This window comes from Semicossyphus pulcher, unplaced genomic scaffold (assembly GCF_022749685.1).
Source record: "Semicossyphus pulcher isolate SPU_LCO1_2020_fin unplaced genomic scaffold, fSemPul1.0.p SCAF_4, whole genome shotgun sequence".
Classification (NCBI taxonomy): Eukaryota; Metazoa; Chordata; class Actinopteri; order Labriformes; family Labridae; genus Semicossyphus; species Semicossyphus pulcher.
Window position 1 is genome coordinate 17,435,970 of NW_027211715.1, and position 25,239 is coordinate 17,461,208.

Sequence of the window (25,239 nt, forward strand, 5' to 3'; positions counted from 1 at the left end):
TGCACAAACATGTCAGACTCACAATGTGAGTTTGCTCACACTAATAACACAACATTAACACATTGCGCGTTGCTTGGTAACTAATGGAAAGCTGTAAGTGGAGGCAATGATTCCCCGACTTCATTACAGGAGAAACTGTGCGCCATAATTAAATCAGCATTTAAACATTATGGTCGATCTTCATTATTTTGTGTACGATACTTCAACTCACTTGGATTTTTTTTAACTTAATCTTTCTAAATATATGTAATGTATTAATTAATACTCTTATTTAAACATATAATTAATACAAACAAAATGAAATTGATGATAAAAGAAAGCTGTTTGTTATGGTTAAAAGATAACACAGAGATAAATGTTCCTTGCTGCAGGCGGTTGAATAATTACACTATCTAACCGTGGATCATACATGATCCTCGCCTCCCACGTTATGGCATGATAATTGTGTTGCCATGGCGATGCAATCTGCTCCCATCACTTTGGTCCTTCACCGGATTGGAACCAGATGGAAGTCCACAGCCTCAGATAGGTGTGATGAACAGCTGGAGAGGTAGTTTGCAGTGAGCGTATGGGCATTCAGGTAATCTGTATGTTTTCATTACGTTCATAAAGAAGTGTGATACTGATAGCTTTCATCCAAGTCTGTGTCTGCTGGTGGTGCCATCTCTACATGCTGTGTAGCAAAGCAATGTTCAAACCCACACAACTTTGTTTTATTGTCCAAAGATACCACATTTGTTTGGCTAAATTTGGCTAAAAAACTGAATAAATTGATATTTCCATGTGGGGAAGTGGTGCTGCTGTTAAAAAATGTCATACTGCGAATGCAGCTGTCACTTAGCACATTCATTGCAAGATCCATTGGCTGCAGCTTTTGATTATATTACACAATCCTCTGAAGCACACGGAGATGCCAACTTAGCATGAAATTGTACATTTTACAATTTCCCTTTTTCTGGGACTTCTCCTTTATGGTTTACAACCTCAAGACCGCTAGGCAAGATGTAGGCCTAGCTGTGATTTTATCATGTGATCTTCTTCAGCAATTTTTTTTAGTGTAAGGTTGGCTATTAGGTAATGGTATGAAGTTATTTTTTTTAACCAAATGTGTACAAGAAGTCTTTAAATTGCTTTTTTTTTTTAAACTCAAGTAGGCAACTTAATCTGCTTCCTCACAAGCTTGTGAGGGGCAGCATCTAAATGAACTTTGTGGTGTGGTTCAATTTCAGTTCCTATGAATCTCTGGATCAAGAGGATGAATAATATTGGACGTTTTTGAATGCTTCAGGATGTCTGCAGAACTTCCTGTTATGTATAATATCAGCAAAAACCCACCAGGACAGCTTTAGAGAAATACTTTCTACTATCATCGCGGTTGGGGCACAAATTTCTGTGAGAAATCTGAAACTTCGTGGATTATTTGGACCAAAACATCTATTCTCTCCCTATTCATCTAAACTCTAAGGTAGTTCCCCCTCACTTGTGGTTTAATATTTGGTTTCAATTGCATGTTTTCACATCCGCCTAAATATGAATATGTGTTAATAAAAAATTGCACAAATATGGTGCCGTTTTTTCATTGTGTGGTGGGCTTTGTGCATATCAATGCAACATGATGAGTGGGTGTGTGAGAGGAAAGCTGGGCGGTTGGGAGCCAAAGGGTTACAACTACACGAGCTCCCCAGAGTGGTGTTAGCAGTTAGCAGATGCATGTTGCTGTGTGTTTGTACTGCTGTCAGTGTTTAACAAGCAAAACAGGTGTGTGCAGGAAATTAATCACGGTGTAATAAAGTGGCTTTCAACAATGATCTAATCATGAAGTCCATTATAAAATCAGTTTTAAACCGGCTTCATTAATGTGGACGAGCAGCAGGTGGTTTATCTTTATTATTTTCTCTCTCCTGGAGGATCCTTCACCTCTCCTCCTCCCACGCAGACTCCCAGGAGCTCCCCTCTGCCGGAGGCTGCATGGAGAAGCACAACCGGGAATGATAGTAAAAGTGGAGATTACAGTGAAGACGGTGGGGGGAGATACAGTGTGTGGGCTACAACTCTAGGTCTTCACACGCTGCGTGGTGGTGGAGGAGAAAGACAGAGCGGCATCCATATAACGGAGTGAGCAGCGTCTTGGACTGACAGATGTGTGAAAGATTTGATTTGTCTCATATTTACGTTTATAGATCAATCTGTGAAGGTGTCAATGAAAGTTGTGTGGAAGATTGTGAAGTTTGAATCTCTGTTTTTGCAGCGTCTTCAGAGAGGACAACAGGTGGAAGACGGAAGGATCATTTCTCTGATGACGGCTGGACTCAACTAAAGGGTATCTGACTTTATCTTTATCTCTATGCCTTTTTGCAGCCATCTTTATGTTGCTTTTACATTTAGAATAACAAGAAAGAAAAAAAAAACACTGCATATGTAAGAAAAGCTTTCTATCAGTCTAGCTATCTATCATGTAGCCTAAAATGATAATTTAAAGAGCTCCTCCATCAATTTGGTATTGCACTTCCATTAAGCTAGGCTACCTCTGAGATGAAGATTTAAAAAGAAATGGTCAGAATCAATGCAAAGTGTCTGAGATGTCTTGACTTGTATTTGCCCCATATGAATTGCGAAGCTTAAAGGCATGTTTTGCATTGACAGAATTTGTGATGTCATATACAGGCACTATCTGGTCTATGTGGTCTTCTAGAAGTCCCAGTTATATCAGCGAGAGACTGGGAAGATCTTGACCATTATACTTTTGCAGCTTGTTGGCAAAAAAATCATACTTTTGAGTTTCTTAATAAACACATTTATGTGATTAAATCTTATAGACGGCGTATGTTTCACTTCACTTTGACAGTGGGCCACGTACATGCATCCTGGCAACTTCTATTTCTCATTTTCTCATCCCAGAAAAGATGCCACTTAGGTGCAGTTACTGAGTTTATGTTGAGTCATTCGTGGTGAATTTGAAGCAAAGATGGCTTTGTAAAATATGTATCTTAAAGGAGAATTGGGTCTTTTTTAAACTTCTCTAACTTTGTCCATGCCATTTATTGTCATTCTCAACCATCCCCATTGTCATTACAGTTGTTTCATTCCACAAGTGGCCCCGATATGTACCAACATGTTTAAAAAGTTGAGCCCCCACATTCATTTTCTTTCTGTGCACATTTGAACAATCAGAAGATGTGTAGATAAATAAATGTTGTTTAGGGAGCAAGGTCAGATTCGGTGATGAAACTAGATGGATGGATTTGACTTTGATGGACTTGTCATGGGCTTAAAGGTTGGCAGTTCAGTGTGAACGTTTGTGTGTGTGTGTGTGTGTGTGTGTGTGTGTGTGTGTGTGGAGGTGTGAGAAGGTCAGGCCATGTGAGAGGCCTTTTCATGTCTGTGTGCTTATGAGAGCAGAGCAGCGAAACGTCCTGTCATTGTGCTGCCCTGCTCGCACACTCTCGCACACCGTCCTGACTCTCTGTGGACGGCTGAGAAGTGAAAGTGTTACCTGACTTTCATCGGACTGTTTAACTCAGACTCTTAACCATGAGTGGTGAGTAACAAGTGAGCAGTTCATTGATGCTGAAAAAGTTCTTTGCTTTATTTCAATGGGATTTTTATGGATAATAGTGGATATACAGTAAGAATCTACCTAGGCAAAAAAAACAGTATTTTATTCAGATTTGCATGGTTTTGGACATTTCGTGGCAGCATATCAGGTCTTCTCTGTGATTTTTGTTGAACAATTCTTGTTTTCTGAGATCAGTGAGCAAATGCTTTATGTGTAAGATAAAACAGATACTTACTACTTGTATCATTATCGCAATGCAGCAGTGCAAATGAAGAACAACATGATAACCTGTCTATGTAACAGCTTGAGATGAGATTCCTGTATGCCAGTATGTTTTAACATGTGCGTCTGAAGTGGCTTCTGTTGAGGTGTGAAATGTGGTCTGCCTTACAAGCTGCACACACAATACACCAACAAACCTGATGACACTGACTTCAATTTCTAAATATGTGCTTGTGTTTAGTGCTGCAGTGGTTTTGGAGTTAATTTTAAGATCATTTTTGTTATCTGTCAAAAAAAAAGCCAGATGACCATGTCAGGTTTATGATGCTTTCTATTTCTGCAATAAGCCCTAATGGCTTTGCTTAATGTTATCGCTGTCGTCATCCTTTGGTGGATGTTTGGGTTGTCAGACTGGAGCCTGACCAGGACAGAGCAGTTTGAGCCGGAGTTGGTGGCTTTTAGGCTGGAACTTGGGTCATTCTTTGGCACGGCTGCTCAAATGGAACTCAGTAACAAACTTTAAAATAAATGCATCATTATACCTGATTAATAATCCAATCTTAGTAGAACAAATATACAAGGAATAGGGTTTCTGAACAATTTAAAGAATTTACCACATAGATAAAGTCCCAAATTAAACATTTACACAACATTACACTAAGGAAAGCAAAGTCAATGACCAAACCAGACTGGAGACTGTGTCTCTTTATAAACAAAATATGAATTACAGTGGAAGACTGATTTCAAAGCTTCTTTTACTTGCTGACCCGATTACATCTCTCAGTCTGCTCCTCATACTGCCTCATCCAATGAATGAAAATGGTTAGGAAAAATGTTTTTGATGCAAAGTATGGGCTCTTGCTGTAGATGTTAAGTCCTAATCACTGAAATACATTTTTTTTATGCCTTCCATCTGATATGTTTGAGCAGTTGATATTTCTAACAGTTAAATTAAGTGTTGTCAGCGTAGCAGTGATAAGGGATTTTGTATTTTCTAATTAGATAAACAAGTGGAAGCGTTTCTAATGAAAATAAAAGCGGGCCTAGGATGGAGCCTTGGGGTACACCACAGGAGGAGAAAAAATTATTGATCGTAACCGATACTGATCTATGTTTAAGGCACAAATTGAACCATTATGAAACCAAACCTGAAAACATGGGCTCCGTGACTTTGATTAGCACTGAACATGCACAGACCGTGTCACTGCACTTTCTTTCCATTAATGGTCGTCCATTTCAATGCTAATCAAGAGCTGTAGAAACCAGTAATGGAGAAGTTTATGTGCTTTTGTTTCATCTCATCCATTCAGCACTCAGTCTAAAAATAGGATAATCAGCGCTTGCTTAAGGCCTTCAGAGAAGTTGTTAAACACTAACACTGCGTTGCATTTTTGATCAGATGTTTCCTCTTGTGCATCCGTTCACACACACAAACACACAAACACACACACTAACACTCATAGGTAGTAGCGAACAGTGCTGCATGAGAGTGGATTACTCTTCTTCTATTTGACACTGAGTTAAATAATGGGCTTGCTTTATCCAGGGTCATCCCACAACCTGCTCAACAATAGGTCTTTAACACTGTTTGTATGTAGGATGTATAGATAAATGAACAATGCACAAACGAAAATCAATAGACAAGAATAATACAAACAGAACAGATGACGTCTTTGGAGATCATATGTTAAGTCTTTATCCCCCAGGGAAGAATAGAGATATATGGGTTGGTAGTGTTGGAGCTCAGAGGCAGGCTGTGCACTATATTGTTCTTTAAGTGTGCGGCTTCATGTCTGTTTGCGGAGGGTAATTCAGAGGAAACACTGTAGCCTACATAGATAAGGAGAAGTGAGACCAACAGCCACGTGCTACACACACTCTGCATTGTGTTGGACACTACAGGGAAACACGGTAAGACTAACGGACTCCTTTTAATACTTGTTAAAGGTCTTTTCTATTTAAACCTGGAATTATACATTTAAGGTTTAGAAACACAAAGCTGACATTTGCTTACTCTTAGTAGTACATAGAGGCGACAAAGAAGCTAAGACGTGTAATTAGGGAACAAGAACTACACATGTGGCATGCTTATATTCAAGGCCATGCAGTAGTGTAATTTAAAGTTTAACATGTTTACATTTGCCCTGCAAGTTGTCTCAGACCAACAAGAGTGCCGGCCTCTATAGATCCAGTTTTCTTACATCGGTGTTCATTCATACTTTGTATAACAGTTTAAATTACTATCAGTAGGCCTACTGTAGAATATTAAGTCATGTGCAAGTGCTTTTACTTTTGATACATCGATGCACCTTCTATCAAGTGCGTAAACAATATATCCTTTTGTACATCAGAAAATGAGGAAGATGAATAGGTGTTTATCTTGTGACTTATAATAAGTTTCCCTCCATTTCCAGCCTCGCCCTTACGATTGTGTAATGATTTGCTTCTTGTCTATAAATGACTGTTGTGTATTTGTGCAGGGCAATTCAGATTGGAGTAGAGCTGCAGATAATTATTTTCTTCATGAATTAATCTGTTCATTTTTTTGTCAGTTAATCAAACTAAATTAAGTCTGTAAAAGGTCCCAGCACCAAAGATGATGTCTTCAAGATTCCTAACTTTTCCAATGAACAGTCAAAATGACATATTTGTATTGGATTTTTAATGATATGAAAAAGAAAAAAACAAACAATCCTTATTGTTTAAAAGCTGAATGAATTCATTGTTGTCAATGTCCATCAACTAGTTCACTTTTTCTGTGGTTAAAAAAAGCTGGACTTTCTTTACAGCATGATAAGCTGAGCCCACTAAGTCCTCGTCAGCCTTTATCTGTTACCGCAAATGAACTTCCTTTCAGACACTAATTTTACATTTTCAGTTTCATAATTATTCTTATCACTGAGTCCTAGACCAGCTTGGTTTTTGATCGACAATCTGTTAGTTCGGTCAGTTGACTAATATCAATGTGCGTGGACATTCTTCATATCCCAAATATGCCATCCAGCGTGCTAATCCTGCAAAAACTCCTAAAAAAAAAATAAAAATGATTTGTGACCAATTATTTCTCTGTGAATTCTCCTCTCCCTGCACAGTTTCCCACGAGACCTGCCTCCTGGACCAGGTGCTGGAGCTGATTATGAACGAGAAGCCCCCCACCAGTGCAAGTCTTTTCCTAAACGAGGACTCGGACAAACCCCCCCTTCCAGAGAGAGGAGACTTGAAGAGGCGCATCCGCAGGGCCATGGAGAGGAGAGCCAGCAGCATAAAGGAGAGGATGAGCTCCATCAGTAGGGAGAGCGTCAAAGGTTTCCTCAAGAGGAACCTGTTTGTTCTGTTCACTGTAGCCGCCGTGGCTCTGGGTGAGTTATGGAGGTTCAATACTGTTTGTCAGGCCATTCACCATATTCACACGGCGGCCATTTTCCTCTGACGTCCCAGCTCAAATGTTGTTATAATGTAGTGCTGCTTGTAAGTCTCAGAAATGTGGGCACAGACAATCTTTGTAATTTCACTTCTACCTGACTGTTGAGCAACTGTAAAGACAATGGATAGGGAAAATTAGGAGGGTCATTTGGCCATATTTCAATCATGCTTTAGCTTTAGACAAAAAACAAATGTTAGCATTTAGCCCCTTCCTTGCATGTAGTATGTTTGCTAGGAAGTAAATTCCTAGCTAACGTTACGCTAACTAGACGTTAGCTAGGAATTGTATCATGTAACACTGCCAAATGGTAATGTTAGCATTCAACCATTTCCTTGCTTGCAGTATGTTTGCTAGGAAGTAAATTTCTAGCTAATGTCACGCGAACTAGACGTTAGCTAGGAATTGCGTCCTGTGTCATGTTACACTACCAAACAGTAATATTAGCTTTCAGCCACTTCTTAGCTAACAGTAATAGGAGGTAGTAAGTGGCCATCGTTAGCTGTTGTCTTAAGGTTGCTAATGGGTTATCAAATTTGTTGTTTTTACATGAAATATGGCAAGACGTCCATCTAAGCTTTCTAGGCATTGTCTTTTCAGTTATTGATTTGAGGGGAGGGGAAATAAACCTATCAAGACATAACAGCCTTTGAGCTTCCCACCCTGAGCATGATGTCAGAGCAAAATGGCTGCTGCGTGAAGATGATAAATTGACATTATCTGACTTTGTGCTGTTTTTTTTGTATGCAAATATGTTCAGGTGTCATCCTGGGCTTTTGTTTACGCCCACATAACTTGTCCCTGAGGGAGATCAAGTACTTTGCCTTTCCCGGGGAGCTGCTAATGAGGATGCTTCAGATGTTGGTGCTGCCGCTCATTGTCTCCAGTCTGGTCACAGGTCGGCACAGGCACACACTTCTTGTTACTGGCATGTTTAAGTAGATTACACTTATGCTGTACTTTTCATATCGACATCACAGTTAGAAATTGATTATACATTTTCAAAATGAAATCATGTGCACCACCAAGAACACCTGTCTAAAGATAAAGAGGCTAAATATTACGTTTTCTGGACATAGCCTTCTCAAGATACTGACAAGGAAACAGTTTTAAATATTTATTTTTTTCTGCAGTTATCCGTTGTTGATACGAAAGTGAAATTTTGAGATGATTATTATAATTTAATTGAAAAAATAAAGGCTTAATTGCCATTGATAACAATATCTATCTTGCTGAAAACTGTTCTCAAATCAATCTCCCTTGTCTTAGGTATTTCCTCCTTGGACAGCAAAGCGTCAGGTAAGATGGGCATGCGAGCGGTGGTCTACTACATGGTGACCACCCTGCTCGCTGTGTTCATCGGCATCGTCATCGTGATAATCATCCGGCCGGGTAAAGGCAGCAGGGACAGTCCTGTGGCCAACAGTGGAAACATTGAACCAGTTCAGGCTGCTGATGCTTTCCTGGATCTCATCAGGTACTAAAAGCACAGAAACTCTTCTTCACTTATTAGTGAAGCTTAATTGTGAAGCTGTTTTGATGGGATTCGCACACACAGTTGCATCATCTATGGTTAAAAGAATCTTACATTTGCCTGAAATGCAGTGGCTGCCAGTTGCCACTTAGCATGGCTTGGTAGCTGCTAAAGGTCAGGATCAAACAACATAATCATATTTCTTGTTTTTGTACGGATAAATAGACACAAAATATATCATGTTATTAACTTTCTGACTTTGTGATTCCCCCCTTCAAATTATGCTAAGATAACTGCCTGCTAGCTGTAGCTACATATTTGATGGACATACTGTATATGATAGTTGTATCAGTCTTCTCATCCAACTCTCAAAAAAGCATGTTTTCCCCTGAATGTTGGACTGTCTTTTCAAAAGCTCAATGTGTTCACAAGGACATATGGAAATAAAACAATAGTAGAAACAGTGAGTTTGGAAATGTACATACCAAAACAAGTATTGTATCTAATCGAATGAATGATGAAATGGTTTTTGAAAAAGATATTGTGACCGTGACTCACAGTGATGTTTTATACATATGTCTACTTTTTATTCCAGGAACATGTTTCCTCCAAATCTCATAGAGGCTTGTTTCAAGCAGGTGAGGCATCTCTCCCCATCACTCATTTAATATTGATATAATTAAATTAAACATAAAAAACAGAAATATTGCATTATAACACAGCTACCATCATTCATCTTCAGACCCAACTCAGCCAAGCACAAAGAAAATACATCACAGACAAAAAAAGGCTTGTAATATATATAACTATGAAATAACATAGCATCACATTTCACTCAAACATAATACATTCATAGTTTTGTTTAATCGTCACATTCTCTCTTGCAGTATAAAACTGTGTACAAGAAGACTTTGCACACAAGGAACGTGACGGTGACCCTGAACCTCACCGACACTCTCAATGTGACAGACCCTAACCTGAGCATGAACCTCAGCAGGGTGCTGCACACCATACAGGTGAGTGTCAGTGGCATACATCTCCTCTGAGGAAACAAGAGTGCAGGGATGTAGGCATTCATAGAATGAACCTTACACATATTCTCTACAACAGGAGACAGTGGAGGAGACTATCCCGATGTCCGGCTCCTCGGGTGGAGTGAACGCTCTGGGTTTGGTAGTTTTCTCCATGTGCTTCGGTCTGGTCATTGGAAACATGAAACAGCAGGGTCAGGCCCTCAGAGACTTCTTTGACTGCCTAAATGAAGCCATCATGAGACTGGTGGCCATCATCATCTGGTCAGTAAAGACAAACCCCTAACTCTGAAAGCGCTTGATCTCTATTTTAAGCTCCACCAATGCGTCAGTCCCTCCATCTTCCTCACACACGTCATCTCACCTCTCAGGTATGCTCCAGTGGGCATCATGTTCCTGATTGCAGGGAAGATTGTAGAGATGAAGGATCTGGCACAGGTGGGCGGCCAGCTGGGGATGTACACCATGTCTGTCATTGTGGGTCTTCTCATCCATGGCCTCTTCGTCCTGCCATTGCTCTTCTTCCTGGTGACCAGGAAAAATCCCTACAGCTTCATTGGTGGCCTTCTGCAGGCACTAATCACTGCTCTGGGAACTTCATCGAGGTAAATCTCATCACTTTATACTGACAGATGTTTGTCCCTGAATGTCTGTGTCCCACCAGGTGCTTTTAAGGGTTTTTTTTATGTGACATTGATTGCAGGGATAAATATCACGAAGAATGGAGCTAATATAACAAGAACATATTAATCTATACTGTAGTTTAGATTTGTAGTATGGATTTGTAGTCTTTAGTAAATGGTAGATGAGATGCCAAACAAATGAATTTCCCTGTGGGGATCAATAAAGTTATTGTTATTGTTATTAGAAATGACATACTACAGGGTTATGCTCTCAGATACAATCACACTTAATACCTACAGCAAATCGGTAGTGTAACATTATAGTATACAATACAACACAAGAAGGTAAGATATGTTACGATACAATATATTGCAATAAGATACGATGCAATGAGATACGCTAACACAAACTGATAAGATATGATACGATACGAAACGATATGATACAATACTATACAGCACAATATGATGGGGTGCATTTAAATTTTGTTCGAATGTTGATTAATGTACATTGTCACTTTTCTTCAAATAAACTATTCAATTACAAAAAATATAATACAATCCGTTCTGATATGATCCAATACAATACGATACGGTACAGTACGGTACGGTACGGTACTATACGATCCAATACGATCTGATGCATTCCGATACGTTCCAGTATGATACGATATGATAAAATACAGTATGACAATTTATAATAATAATAATAATGATAAATTTTATTTGAAGGCGCCTTTCTTGGCACTCAAGGACACCGTACATAGATATATATATATGTATATATACACAAAATGTATGTTTCGGTATGACACAATATGTTACAATACGATATTGGAAATTGATAGCAAAAACTGTGTTTCTGTAAAGCTGTATTATATTACTTAATGTGTCTTAAATGTTTACAAATTAAAACAATACTTCTCTGTCTCCCTTTTTACTGCAGCTCTGCCACGCTGCCCATCACCTTCCGCTGTCTGGAGGAGAACAACCGTGTGGATAAACGAGTGACCCGCTTCGTCCTCCCTGTGGGTGCCACCATCAACATGGATGGAACCGCCCTTTATGAGGCCGTGGCAGCCATTTTTATTGCTCAAGTCAATGACATGGACCTAAACTTTGGCCAGATTCTCACCATCAGGTAAGCAAACTTTAGCTTTGTTAGTTGTGGTTTAGGTAATATAAACACATACTTTGGATCACATCTGGAAAAGTTCTGATTTCATGCTAGAAAGTCTGATTTCATGAAAAAAGTTGTATGAATCCTCACTTGGCTCTAGGAAGAAGTTTTAAGTCATATATTTATATAGTCATATATTAACTTATTAAATCAATAAGTGTCTAACTTTACTGTACTGACTGTGATTCCTGTGTTGCTGCTATTTTCAAATTATTTGAACCATAAACAAACAAAATCTACATACATACACAGTAAACACTCACAGACCATTAAAGTTATCAGCCAAACTGCAGCAGGAAGTCTGCCTTCAGCAGGAATAGCATCCACAGGCTAACAAGCTCTGAGTCTTGACTCTTATACAGGAATGAATCTGGCGAGAAAGCAGGCTGCAGCTTGTGTGTGTAAGAGTTGGTATTGCTTATACAGTTTTTTTTTGTACCGATCAGTTTAGGGATGAGCTCATACAACTTTGGTATGCCCAGGGGGAAAAACGTGTTTGCTTTTTGTTTTATCACCGTAAAACAACCTAATTTTTTAAGAGGGGATATAGAGGTTATTTTAAGACAACCTTTGTTTAATGGACAAGACAAACCCTGGCTGGAGAACCTGAAACAATTAACTGACTTTTTAAGGACTTATTTCATGCAGTTCATTCATTATTAATACATACTTTTTGCTCTTATCGCGCAGTTAGTGAACAGACTTGTTCTTCCACACGAATCCTCTGCTTCATCTTTATTACTCCACAAGAGGTTCAACATGTGATCGTGGTTTATTTACACAATGATTCACCTGCTCAGCCTTTTCATTAACACAGTGATCTAATATTTACATTTCAGAGCGAGTAATATTCTTAAATTAGATGGTGTCATCCTCTTTTACAACATGAGCACAACTTTTACTGTTAATATAATGTTGGGACCAGGAAATAATTAACATAATTGTGTAACTTTATGTACATTTGTCACTCTACTACTCCCACCAGGAGTGCACATGTGCCGTTTGTTTGTTTCCCTTTATTAAATGTCTTCACTCTCCTCTCCCTCCCTCCCACCTCCCACTCAGCATCACGGCGACTGCTGCCAGCATCGGAGCAGCAGGCATCCCTCAGGCTGGCCTGGTTACCATGGTGATCGTATTGACATCGGTGGGACTGCCCACAGAGGACATAACACTGATCATCGCCGTGGATTGGTTCCTGTGAGTTTGCACTAAATGTCAGCTTGATGGGGATTGGTCTGTGTGCTGTGCTGTGTGTGTGCCAGCCTAAATGTCATTGTAAAGCTTCAGAGAGCCCAGAGGTCCCACTACTACAAAGGTTATTGATGCATAATGCAGAGGGACAGATTAGAACGACTCAGCTTAGAGGCACATTTATGAGCTGCTTTTTGGCAGATACACAAAAATGTTTCCCGTTTGTACATCTGTTCTGTCTCTTATCTGCTTTTCTCTCTCTCTCTCGTCTCCTCCAGGGACCGTTTGCGTACCACCACCAACGTGCTGGGTGACTCGCTCGGGGCGGGCATCGTGGAGCACCTTTCCCGCGGAGAGCTGCAGAGTCAGGACGCTGAGGTGTGCAACTCTGTCATCGAGGCGAATGAGAAGCCCTACCAGCTGATCTGCCAGGAGAACGACTCGCACAATCACCGCAACAGTGAGACCACAATGTAATGACACAGGAGAGAGGACCTTCAGGGCCTCAGGTACCACAAGCATTTATCTAGAAGGTTAGCTGGCGTTGGTGAGGGGATAGTCTTAGGAAATAGGAGTTCTTGGTTGACACAGCCAGTGTTTGGGACATCCAAAGCCCCGCCCCCTGCTGCTTGATGACACGAAACAAAAATACATACTGTTTAGGAACGGTTACAAATGCTTCAGTGTTTTTGCCTGGAGTGCCGGTTATTAGGAGGTATTTTGCAGATTTATAACTGTTTTCTTCAGTGTCAGAAAATGTAGAAGACAGTTGTCATTTGTATAGAGTCTTCTGCTTCATCATTTTTTTGAACTTTTGTATAATTTATGGTCCATACAGTCAGAGCGTCATTAACTCCTTACCAGCACCAGTATCATTTAGAGAGACAGCATCATTCATAAAAGTAAAACAGCTGATTCTTGTAAAAATCACACAATCAAAATCTGGCTTCTTCTGTTGCATGACTTCACTCTTGATAGACATTTTTTCCTTTGCAAACACTCATTCTTCCTGTCAATATGATACTGACTACCTCTAATATGACCTAAAGTTATATTTGGATCTTCTAAACAAAGACACATAAAATACACCGGAGCATATCAGCAAGATGTAAATACATCGATCTCAGAAGAGTTTTGGATCCAGTATTTAAGCTTTGAACGTTTCTTGTTATTTAAGTTTGCTTGCACAATGTAAGTGTACAACTTTGAATGTACTTGACTGTTAAACACTCGACGAGTTTTTGAAAGAGAGTCTTTGTATTATTTTGGAGTCGTTATATTTCAAGTGAATTTTTTCACTCAGTGCTTTTCTTATAAATATTATATTTGTGTGTGTTTCCTGTATTTCTTTGGTGCTAATGCTTTAAACATGTGGATAAAGGACTGTTCTGCTGCTTTTTCTGAAACTTAGTTTTCTTTTCCCAGAGCAAATATCTATTTATCCTAACAGACATGAATATCCATTAAAATAATGTTGATTTATGTTATTATTTTTTATATAGATAAACGTTCCCAATTTTCCATTTTAAAGTTTGATAGATTGCATTGTCTTATTTGTAAGATGACGTATTTGTAAAGTATAATTAATGACCCCTCTAGTTTTTGTTTATTGTTAATAACAACATGTTAAACACACATATACCATGAAACCTGCCTGTGTTTTCTGCTTTATAAGTCACTCCTCAAATTCTTATTATTTCATGTGATTTATTTTGACTGTAATGATTATATAATGCAAGCCATGATTGATCTATTCTATTGTTTTGTGAACAGGTACCGTCAAGAAAGTTTGTGAATGCCTTGAGGAATTGAATGTACAGTTTCTTTATGCCTTTTAGTGTTGGTTGTGTTAGAGGAAAGTGTAGTTTATTATTATGAAGGTGAGTTTAATAGCATTTCATTTAAAGCCTTTCTGACTTTCTGTCACTTTTGCTCATTAGGACTTTTAGCTTTAGCTTCGATGCTTGATGTTATTTCAGTAAAAAGTTCAACATTTTGATGGACAGCTTATGAAAAATGTGACAAATAAATGGCTCAGGAATGAAACTGTGTTTTCATTATTGTGTTTGTGGCTACCCCTGGTGGAGGATCATGTCAAGAAGCTTAGCTCCTTAAAGGAACACCTGGGACAAACTGAAAGTCTCGAACAGCTTTAAATAATAAATAGCAGGTTGTAGGTTAAATCATTTGATTTAAATGTAAGTAGAAGATCAAACAAAGCAAATTTTACCTTGTGTGCTTGTCAACATGTCGAAACTTTATGTAACTGTGTTGCCTTAAATTGCTGACTTCATTGTTAAACCTAATCCGGGCTGGTCTCGCTCACGGATGATGAATCAAAAATAGGTTTTTGTTGTCTTCATTCACATAAAGTAGATCAAACTCAGTGTATTATCTTTTGTAATAATGGCTCCAACTTTGCTCACTTAAAAATATAAACTGTAGCATCATTTCTCCAAACAACAGTCGATAAACAAGAGTCTACAACCATGCTAGCAGCTTTGTGACGCTGTACTTATGAGCACAATGGTGCTTTAAGCTAAACACTAACATCAGCATGCTATAATGTGCACACTGAAATTGCTAACAAAACAAATGTAAGATATGATGTAACTTTTTTAAAATTTATGTTTAACATGCTTTAGTTTAGCGTGTTAGCATTCTGACATTGGGTTAACACTAAACTTAAAGAACAGCTAATGCTAATAGGAATGTCATTAGATTTACTATTTGGGCAAAAACCCAACTGATGGCCCAGTTAGATGACAAGTTAAGAAATTATTAAAATCGTTTCATTCCTTTTGTGTAACATAAAAGTCTGTTCTCAACTTTATAGCATCCATTGAATCATTCTTGAGATATTTCAGTCAGGAAAGTATTATAAGAAAGTATTTTAATTTGAAGCCAATGCAGAAGTGCAAAAACACTGTAGTTCCTTGCGTGTCCACTTGAGGCTGGCTCCAAAATCCATTAATCCCCATTAGGCCCCATAAAAACGCCCGTTTTTACAGCAGAAAAAAACATGATTACAGCCTGGAACAAAAAAGGTTTTGTTGTACACAACTCATGCATTGAATTATATTAAGCCTGAACTTACATAAGGAGGGGCAGGGTCACTTTGAGTTTGAGTGACAGGTGGATTATGCTGGCTGTCTGCTGGACATCAACAAAGCTAATTCAGTCACTGAACTTGTAGCTTCCTTTTGGGGATTTATTCATGCTAATGGCCATACTTGACTTGCTAGCTTATTTTGTCTTTAACATACATTTTTTTATTCATCTGCCAGTGCTTGGGAGTCAGGATTGCTGTTGGCTTCCCCAGGAGAGATTAGTGCTCTCTCACTGGAGACTGGCTAACTAGCGCCAAGTCTGTTACGTTCCACAGGCTGTCTGAGCTTCTTTAGTCTGTTAATAAACAACTAGGATCAGCCACCACCACAAAAAGAATCTCCTCTGTGGGAAACACGAGGGTAAACCTTTCACCTAATGAAACCCCGCATGTTTAGACTGTTTTAATTGGATCAGTTGGTGTTAGCCAAACCTGATCTCTCCTCCAGCACCACCCTCTTGGTCAAATATGGTCACTTCTGGCTCCAAAAAACCAACATGGAGGTGACCAAATTCCTGGTCTAGAAACCGATGATTGACGTAAAGGCAGCTACAGCTATTATTCATACAGTCTATGCCACCAACACAACCATCCTATTGTACACTGCTAGCATGGCTAAAGTAAGTGTATTGTGAGGTAAGACATGCAGAGGATGCAAAAAAAGACAGTGAGGCAGTTGCAGCTATTATTTCAGGTTATTTTATAAAATCACATACAGTGCATTCTTCTACAATACTTTTGTGTGTCACACACAATTGAGCCCTCTAAGTTTTAACAGCCTTGCCGTGTGGTGAACTGAATCATGAATACTTTGGCATAGTTTGGTGACGGACTACTGGTGAAAAGGACAAATGTAAACTGCACAGGTGTAGATCTTCTGGTAGATGCCTGAGGACCTTTTTTTAAAGATTGACTCGAGTTTAACACTGAGTTTACAAACAGTCTATATGGACAGAATATCAGGAACATTTGCTCACTAAAAAGGTGAAACCCCCTCTCTATTCACCTGTCTAACAGTCAGATATATCAGGTCAAAGTCTGCACTGTGTGCACTGTCATTACACATCACTGAAAGTATACAAGTCACAAATAAGCATAGAGTATCTTGCTGATATACAGTTTAAATATCACTGCTCGGTTTGATTTGTTTTATTACACCTTTTCCACTGATTGTACATCAGCCACGAGTAGTAATATTATCGTAGAGAGAGACACTTCCAGGCAGACCGTGGCAAATAACAGTATGAGCCAATAAAAAAAAACAGTTCTGCTTATCTTACAAGTAAATACTCCTCCGTTTCTGCCACGTGTTTGGGAATATTTCAAGCACAGTTCATGTTTAAATATCGACAGCCATTTAAATATGTATTGCTGCCCAGGTCTGGTCCCAGGGAGACAGATAGTGTAGATAGAGAGAGACACGAGACGACTGGAGAGTCAGCAGAGCTTCGCCGCGTAAAGATGACGAGCTGCTGAAAGTTTACTTGGCCTGAAGAACAGAGAAGGATGGAAGAATATGGGATGAAACATGTAAGAGATGAACTACACCATATACTGAAGTTCAAAGTGCTTTAAAAAACAACTTACTTATGACTATGAGTTTTCCTCCATATGTGATTGTGCTCCATCACTCCACATTGAGAACAGCCCAGTTATCCTTCTTGTCCTAATTAACAGAGGAGGACATCTGTCTCAAGTAACATGGAAATAAACAATCATAGATCACAGGTTGTGATGACATGTAGACATAAAGTAGCTTGTATCTGACCTCTGTCATGACGGGCAGGTTGTCATGAGGAAGCAGCCACATGGTTCGGTGGGCCTTGGTTCTCTGTCTCTGCAGGAGCTTCCTCAGCAACCTCTTCACCTTCCGGTCTCTGGGGTCTGCACATTTCACGGCCTTCTTCGTGTAAAGACTACAAAAAGAACAAAATACTTATTACACAAGACAGGACGGCGCTGCAGGTGTCAGAAGTAATATGACAGAAACCCTAACTTTTAATCTGAACAACATTGAAGTTACGATTGAGCGTTAATGTGGAGGACTACAAAGATGTCTGTCAGAGAATTTGACCCCCAGGGAATTTCAAAGACATGCTGGAAATAGGGTCATATTAGTTTTTATCTCTGTCAGAAAGAAGTCAAACTGTGATCAAAAGCGAGGAAAGTTGGAGAAAGGAGGCTGGGAGCCTTTGAAATACAGAGCACTTAAAGAAACGACTCAAACTTTTGTGTAAGAATTCTCTGTTTTTGTTAACTGGACCACATGCAAAAGCAAGCTCCTCCAGCTACATCAGATTTCTCTGACCTGCTGGAAACAATAGGTATCACAATGCAGAATAGTTTACTTAACTAAACCCTGCTGTTCCGACTGCCTGGCTGAGGCAGGGCTCGGGAGGTATTTTCAGACGGCTTGTTATTCCCACATATTTCCTTTCTTACTTCCCTGGCAATTACAGCTCCGAGCCCTGCCATAACAACATGACCTGGAAAGATGACAATGCCTCTCAGCCCGGCTCTGCCCTCCTCTAACGAGAGGCATATTTTCCATGCCTGCAGATTGCTGTGTGCTCTTTAGCTCCAGGAGTGGATAGTTGAAATACTTGCATGATGGCTTGTATACTGCAGTCGGGCCCCTCCGTCTGCACCTCAAACCGCAACACATCTTTGGTACGCACCTTGCCCTGGGAGTACAACATGCAGCACTGGACATCCCTTTGCATCTGCACGCCTTTACCTGGGAAAGTAAGGCGACAAACACGGAGGAAATAAAAGGAAAGTTAATTGTGTCCGCCTGAATTAATGATGTTTGCTTATTGCCTTCTATTTGACGTCTTAGCTTTAGTCTACCAGGTCAAATCATCTTTATCTAAAGTGAGAACAGGAAACTGAAGCAACAAAAGTTTCTCGCAGTATGCACTATTTCACATTATTACAAATAACATTAGCTACAAAGACATTTTGCATTTGTATTCTCTGCACGTGATGCTGATTCTCAAGCACTGAAGTCCATAATCTGATGTTAGCAAAGACTGAAACAGTCTTTCTGCAGCTTTCGCACACAACAAAATGTTGTCTGTTCTGCAGAATGTGCACATGCCCTCTAGTTACATATCCACGCACACACACTCCCATATGGACACGCACATGTACACACAAGAATGTCAGAGGAATTACAATGGCATCCCATTGTGCTGCAAAACATACTCGCATGGCAGGGAAATGAGAGGCAGAGAAAGTGAGAGAAAGAGGGGAGGAGTGTGTGTGTTTGTGTGGAGGGTGTGCCATGATGCCTTTTCATCCAAAGCAAATGTGTAAACAAATTAAAGTGTGATGGAAGCAGCAGGAGCAATGAGAGCTGTAAAATAGGACAGTGCCGCTTTGTTATGCCACAGATGATTTTGAATCCGTCCTCGGGCACGTCAACGCACTTCAAGCGCTTTCACAACATTTCACAAAACAGACAAGACGACACATCACACAGACTGAGCCCTGACACAGTTCCTGCATTCTGTGTGAGTGTTGTGTGATTTCAGATGCTCGTCCTCCTGCGTTCTGCCCCTCTGTTTACATCCATGCCTCCATCCCTGCTGCTCCTGCTGCATGCTGCTACCCCTCTTTCCCTCTTCTCTCCTTTTCTGTCTTCGCCATCGCTCTCTTTGCTACACTGTCCACCTGCAGGGTGCATGCACGCCATGCGCACACACACACATACACACACACACATAGTAAGTATGGTTGTGTCCTACCTTCCACAGATGCCAGGAGAATAACAGTCAGAGAGATAACAGTCAACATCTGCAGCATGAACATGATGAGGCTGGCAGAGAGGAGGAGAGGAGAGGAGGATAATCTACTCTGTCACCTCTCCCTCTATGGCTGCCTCTCTTATATTACTCCCTCCCTCTCTTTATACCTCCCTGCCCATCTCTCACTCACTCACTTCCACCACCTCTCTTTTTCTATCTTACCGTCTTTCCCTCCCACCCTCTGTTTATCCATTTTCAGTCATTCTCACGCTCAGCCAAACTCCCTCCCTCATTTTTTCTTCTTCTTTCACACTCATCTCACCTCTCACTCATTTCTCCTTTCCTTCCTCTTCACCCAGGGTGCCAAGCCTCATTTGTCTCATTTAAATTCCTTTAAATTCCTCCTGTATCCTGCTTCTTTGCTTGATGTTTGTGCCTTTCCCCTTCAGCTCTGAAACAGATTTAATGGCTTAAATAATGATGAATCGCCCTTCAGCTTTCATGTTACATGATCAGTCCTGATTTGGTCCTGATTTCCAAATTATATCCAATTAACCCTCGTTTGCAGCTGTACAGTGTAGTTGTGGAAACTCTTAGACAGAACAAAAGGCGTGTCTGATTTGTGCTTTTGGATCAGTCTTAGCCGAGTTATGTTCTTTGTGAGATTCCAGACAAAGTGCCAAACACACCTAGAAAGTGTCTTAAACTGAATTTATGACTTAACATGTATAAATTATTCATGGTTTAAAAGTAATTATATAATGTTAGATGTAAAATGTATGTTACTCATGTTATTCTTGTACCATATAAAACTTAAACTCTACTTGTAATAGTGATATTGTTGTTACTGACTCTGAAACAGCCTATACAAAGTATCAGAGAAGCTAAATCAGTGTGCATCCTTGAAAATCTACACAAGACCCATTTGTTGCTCTTTCTTGATTTTATGCTTCCCAGTTATATGCTTGATGGGTTTGCTTTTTTCTGTGTCCATGATCTCTGAAAAGTGCTACACAGTATGATTTAAGTTTGCGTGCTGGTTATGTGTAAATTCCCCTTTTATCCGTTCATTCTGTAAGTGGTGTTCCACAAGGTTTTATCCTCGGCCTCTTTCTGTTTTCTGTTTGTTTGCATTTTAGTCATTCTTACGCTCAGCCAAACTCCCTCCCTTTTGTTTTCTTCTTCTTTAACACTCATCTCACCTCTCCTTCCTCTTCACCCAGGGTGCCAAGCCTCATTCGTCTCATGTAAATTCCTCCTGTATCTGAAAATTGCTTAACAGTATGACTTAAGTTTGCACGCTTGTTATGTGTAATCTCCCTTTCTTATCTGTTCATTCTGTAAGTGGTGTTCCACAAGGTTTGATCCTCGGCCTCTTTCTGTTTTCTGTTTGTATGCTATCACTTGTTATTATGTTTCTTTCTATGCTGATGGCGCTCTGCTGTTTGTTTTGGCAATGTAGAGGGTTTTAAGGGGTATGTTTGTAGTCTTGATAGAGAAATTTTACACATTTTTCTTCAAACAAACAAAGACAAATCTTTTTTTAAGCTTTACCATCATGCATCCAATTTACAGAACAAACTCAGACAGCCACTCTGAAACCTATCCCTGGTCATTATTAGATTCCAGTCGTTGTTTTCTTACTTTTATATGTTTTTTTATGGCTTGGCTCATGCAAATACACCAAAGGCACCATGTAAATATAATATATTTGGACAATAAAGTGATTCAGATGTTTGAAAAATATGTCCTTAATATGTCTTTGCAGCCACTCCTTGCCTGCACATAAATCATAATAAAATTGTCATTTAGTTTCCATAACTGAACACCACAAGAATAAGCTGGAGGCTCTGAGAGTCAATCATTTACATCCATTACAGAGAGGTTTCAACATAAAACAGCATCAGGACCTGATTATGAGGAGGGAAAACAGAGAAACTGATGTAGGCCTGCATCTGTTTCAGGGAAGGTATTCCTTTGAACTGAACTCGTGGTAGAGAAAAATGACAAAAGTGCTGAAGTCAGATGATCCTGCCAAATAAAACAGTGTACAAAGTGATCGATAAAGGCCTGATTAAGCGTGACAAATCTAGCCACATCTCAGCGTGGACAAATTAAACTCACAAAGTGCTCAACGTGCCTCGCTGAATAATAACTATAAGAGAGAATCAAGTCTTTTTATCAAAGAAAAAAAGAATCAGTTAGCAGTTCTGAAACAATTTTTATGATAACAGTGAACACCACTTACGGAGTTATCTAGGTAATGATGTTCCATGTAAACCTAATGTGGCCTGGATGAATGTCTATGCTGCTTATTCCCGTGTCCTTTAAGAGTCTTCCAATCATCCAAATACCCCAAACTGATGGCGAGTACAAACCAGCACTTAGGGTTTTTATGTGAATGGAGCACATAAAAAGTCACTTAATAAAACTCAGCAGCACTGTTGAGAAAAAATGTGCTGGCTTCCGATAGCACAAAACACTCTGTCTCTGAAGTTATGAGGACTTTTCTATCATAACAACAAATTGCAGAGTAATTCTAAAATTAGTGGTAAGTAATAATCGTAGAGTTACGATTTGGCTGACACTAGTTTAAAGTCTTGTTTTTGCTGAACTCTGTGGTTTATCTCGCTGCTCTGATGCAGAAGTGTACTGAAGAAGGCTATGACATCACTGCTGAGTGGTTACAGGTGTAACAGAGCACATTGTTACTCTTCATCCGGGTGTTAATTGATTCTTTAGGGATAATGGTACATTTATTAACAACTGATAACTTACGGGGGCTTTTTATGCTGTTATTTGAAGAACAGAGTAGAGAGATGACAGTAGATGAGGGGGGAAACTGAAGGAGAATAGCATGCAATAAGGCTCCCTGGGCCTGACATGATGTGGTCGGGACCTTAAGCCCAAGGCCAACAGGTCACCACAAGAAGCATCCACTCTTTCACAGATCTTAATCATATCTCTTGTTTGGTTTGTAATTTGGCTTATTTTGTTTTAGCTTCAGCGACACATTGCATGCTTGTTCAAAGCCGTTTAGTTCGGTTTTGTCTTCCCAGAGTCACGACTAATAAGCATTCTTGACTGTCAATAAAAATCGTACATGTCTTGAGGCTGCATTTGATTCTGTTCCACTCGGCCTGCTGTTGAAGGGAGGAGAAATTTTTATCTTCCGTCAAGTTATTCCTGTTGGACTGACACCAAAGACTGACATTTATAGTTGATGGTTTAGATCGCAGGAAAGACTTCTGACATTATTTTCCATTGTGCATGTTGGAAACTTTCCGACACGCAGCCAGGTTATTAATGTTGGCTAGTTATTTGCAAGCGGAACCAAGATTCAGGACCAAACTAGAATGGTGAAGGGTTGCACAATAAGTCTCTTTAACATGTCCTGCAGAAAGTTTAATAAGGAAACTGACATAAAAGAGTTTGCCACGTGAAAAAAAACATAAATTAGGCCTTGAATTCAAAACAATAGATCACACTTCATTAGGATCAATGCTTTGAAAATTCTGCCCTCTGGAAAACAAACAAAAGTATACCATTGTTAAGTACGTTGACAGGGGAATACTGGAGCTATGAGTCACCTCATTGCTTTAGACACTAATGTGGTGCATGTTATAGACATACTTTATAAGGGTGGATCAATAGAGGTCTGCGGTTTCTGTGGTTCAGCAGATTTTATATGACCAAATCGTCCTTTTGCTCCTGAAAAACTTGGTCGAAGAACTATTCAGACAATGAGGCAACGATTTGTCCCTTTTGGGCATACATATCCGAATCCTGGATGTGAAAGTATGCAGTTATATGTGTGTGTCTGCCGTGTGTGTGTGACGGGGGTGGGGTTAACTGTTCAAGAAATTGACCCAAGAAATCAGGTTGGAATGTCAGCTGCAAAAACATACCTTCCTCATGACTACAGGTCGGCTTGTGAGCCAGATACATTTTCTGCATATCTCCGCTGCGATTAAAATATCTCCTGTCAAGGTGGACGCTCTCACAAGCATCAAAAATGAAAGCCACAGCGATGAACAGCGGGGCTGGAGGGGTAATGTAGTCCACTTTGAGGGGGTGGAGACGTGTGGAGGGATAGTAGGGCCTCCCGGAGATGTTGGAGGGCTCAGTTCGCTGCGCTGAACATGATGTCTGAGAAATCTTACTGTCTCTGAGAGGATTTCCGGGGGATAGGATGCAGGGGGCAATACTTCAACTAATCTTTGAAACAAGGCAAAAAAGGAAGCGTAAGAGAGACAACAAGCTGTGTGGAATGCAGCTTTGAAATTTCTTTCATATTTTCTGTGTTAAAGACATCAAAATGATTTGGGTATGTATTATATGATGATCTTACACAAAGTGATTCTGTCACCTGTAGTATTTTGTTTAAGATTTACACAAACCAGATAGAAAAAAAGGGTAGGCAAGTTATTTGTTCAGCTCAATCTGTCGGTAAGCCTCTTTAGTTCAGGCTGAAATAAGTCTATTGACATTTTTGTTATTTAAAGCAAATTTATGACAAATAATGGATTGTTACCTTTCCGTCTTGCGCCATCACTCTTTCAAAGTTTAAATTTTTTGCTATACTCCATCCGTAACTTCTGCGACTCCTTGTCATCTCAGCTACAAATCCCGGCCGTCTCCGTCCGAGCAGCGCTCGAACATCGTTCCAGTTTTGTCGCCGCCGAGTTTAATACACTGACTGAATGAGTAATAGATACAATAAAGACATAACCACTGTAACATCTTCACTGTTTAATAACCCTGTCTCCGGCATATTTGTGACGTCAGATGGTGACACAGCAGAAAAGAGACTGACAGGAGTATACTCCACTGGCAATGGGAAAAGAGACAATCTGCATCTATAAGCGGGTCTGAAAAATTTTGGTGGGAAAGGGGTATGAGTAGATAAGAGTCAGAATGGCCCCTCTTAGGAGAAACTGGCCGGAGTTCATACATGGAAGCTTAGCTATTTACTGCTTCAGATGGGGTCAGGAGCACCATGTACTTCAGCCACTTAAAAGAGTCCCACGTATAAACAAACATTTCAGTTTAACTATGCTCTCTGTAGGCTACAACGCCACTGTATACCTACCTGAAAACCTGAACCATCCCTTTAATGCTAACAAGCTAACTTTCAAAACTAATGTGAAAGATCACACTTGCTAAACATTATCTAACTAATGATTTCGAGCATGTTAGTATAAGCAGTTAGCAGCCATGCTAGCTGCTCTGTGAAGCTGTACTGAGTCATAGCAGTGCTTTGAGCTAACTCTTTTTGTTTAACTTTTGAACAGAGCGAGGCTCGTCTTTATGAAAAGAATCGCATTTTTTTCTTCATAAAATTTCCTTGAATAGAAGCAGCAGAATATTACGCACACAGAGCACTTTAAAACAGACATTTTTCATAACTTAAGCGCCGGTGAGAAGCACTCTGAAATAGAGGTCCTGGGCGCTGTCAGTGCACAAAACGCCATTAGTGGACACAGGCCCTTAATCATTCCTTTAACTTGAAGGATCTTAAACTGAAAAGTGGCATATTTACATTCTTAAGCAAGGCCTGGTTGTACTTTATCTAAATATAAATAATTTACTTCTAATATGTACATAAGATTTTCAAAAACAAAGCGACAGGATCAAAATGTGTTCTCTCAGCAGCTCTTTTTTCCATCAATGTTAAAGA

At 39.7% G+C, this 25,239-nt stretch overlaps 2 protein-coding genes across 2 annotated transcripts; one reads left to right on the forward strand and one right to left on the reverse strand.

The window, feature by feature from the left end:
- The first annotated feature begins 6,863 nt into the window (after positions 1-6,863).
- Positions 6,864-14,747, forward strand: slc1a6 (solute carrier family 1 member 6). Its single transcript, XM_069679572.1, has 10 exons — positions 6,864-7,137; positions 7,960-8,097; positions 8,469-8,676; positions 9,269-9,311; positions 9,561-9,689; positions 9,784-9,968; positions 10,076-10,309; positions 11,274-11,468; positions 12,573-12,707; positions 12,980-14,747. Exons 1-10 carry the CDS (start codon positions 6,915-6,917, stop codon positions 13,176-13,178), a joined length of 1,689 nt encoding a protein of 562 aa, XP_069535673.1. The 5' UTR covers positions 6,864-6,914; the 3' UTR covers positions 13,179-14,747.
- A 1,762-nt stretch (positions 14,748-16,509) lies between these two features.
- On the reverse strand, positions 16,510-19,698 carry LOC138607041 (C-C motif chemokine 17-like). Its single transcript, XM_069679573.1, has 5 exons — positions 19,560-19,698; positions 18,418-18,547; positions 17,579-17,726; positions 17,398-17,476; positions 16,510-17,299 (listed from the first exon to the last, which is right to left on the reverse strand). The coding sequence occupies exons 1-4, from the start codon at positions 19,621-19,623 to the stop codon at positions 17,438-17,440; spliced, it is 381 nt and encodes a 126-aa protein (XP_069535674.1). The 5' UTR covers positions 19,624-19,698; the 3' UTR covers positions 16,510-17,299; positions 17,398-17,437.
- Between the last annotated feature and the right edge of the window lie 5,541 nt (positions 19,699-25,239).

Bases quoted from the DNA above. Each gene is read 5' to 3' on its own strand.
- slc1a6 (XM_069679572.1), top strand. From the start codon at position 6,915: ATGAACGAGAAGCCCCCCACCAGTGCAAGTCTTTTCCTAAACGAGGAC. The intron at 10,310-11,273 runs GTAAATCTCATC...TTTTTACTGCAG, and splicing joins GCTCTGGGAACTTCATCGAG to CTCTGCCACGCTGCCCATCA. The intron at 11,469-12,572 runs GTAAGCAAACTT...CCTCCCACTCAG, and splicing joins GGCCAGATTCTCACCATCAG to CATCACGGCGACTGCTGCCA.
- LOC138607041 (XM_069679573.1), bottom strand. From the start codon at position 19,623: ATGTTCATGCTGCAGATGTTGACTGTTATCTCTCTGACTGTTATTCTC. The intron at 17,727-18,417 runs GCAAGTATTTCA...TTCTTTTTGTAG, and splicing joins TGCAGTATACAAGCCATCAT to TCTTTACACGAAGAAGGCCG. The intron at 17,477-17,578 runs GTCAGATACAAG...TCTGTTAATTAG, and splicing joins ACCTGCCCGTCATGACAGAG to GACAAGAAGGATAACTGGGC.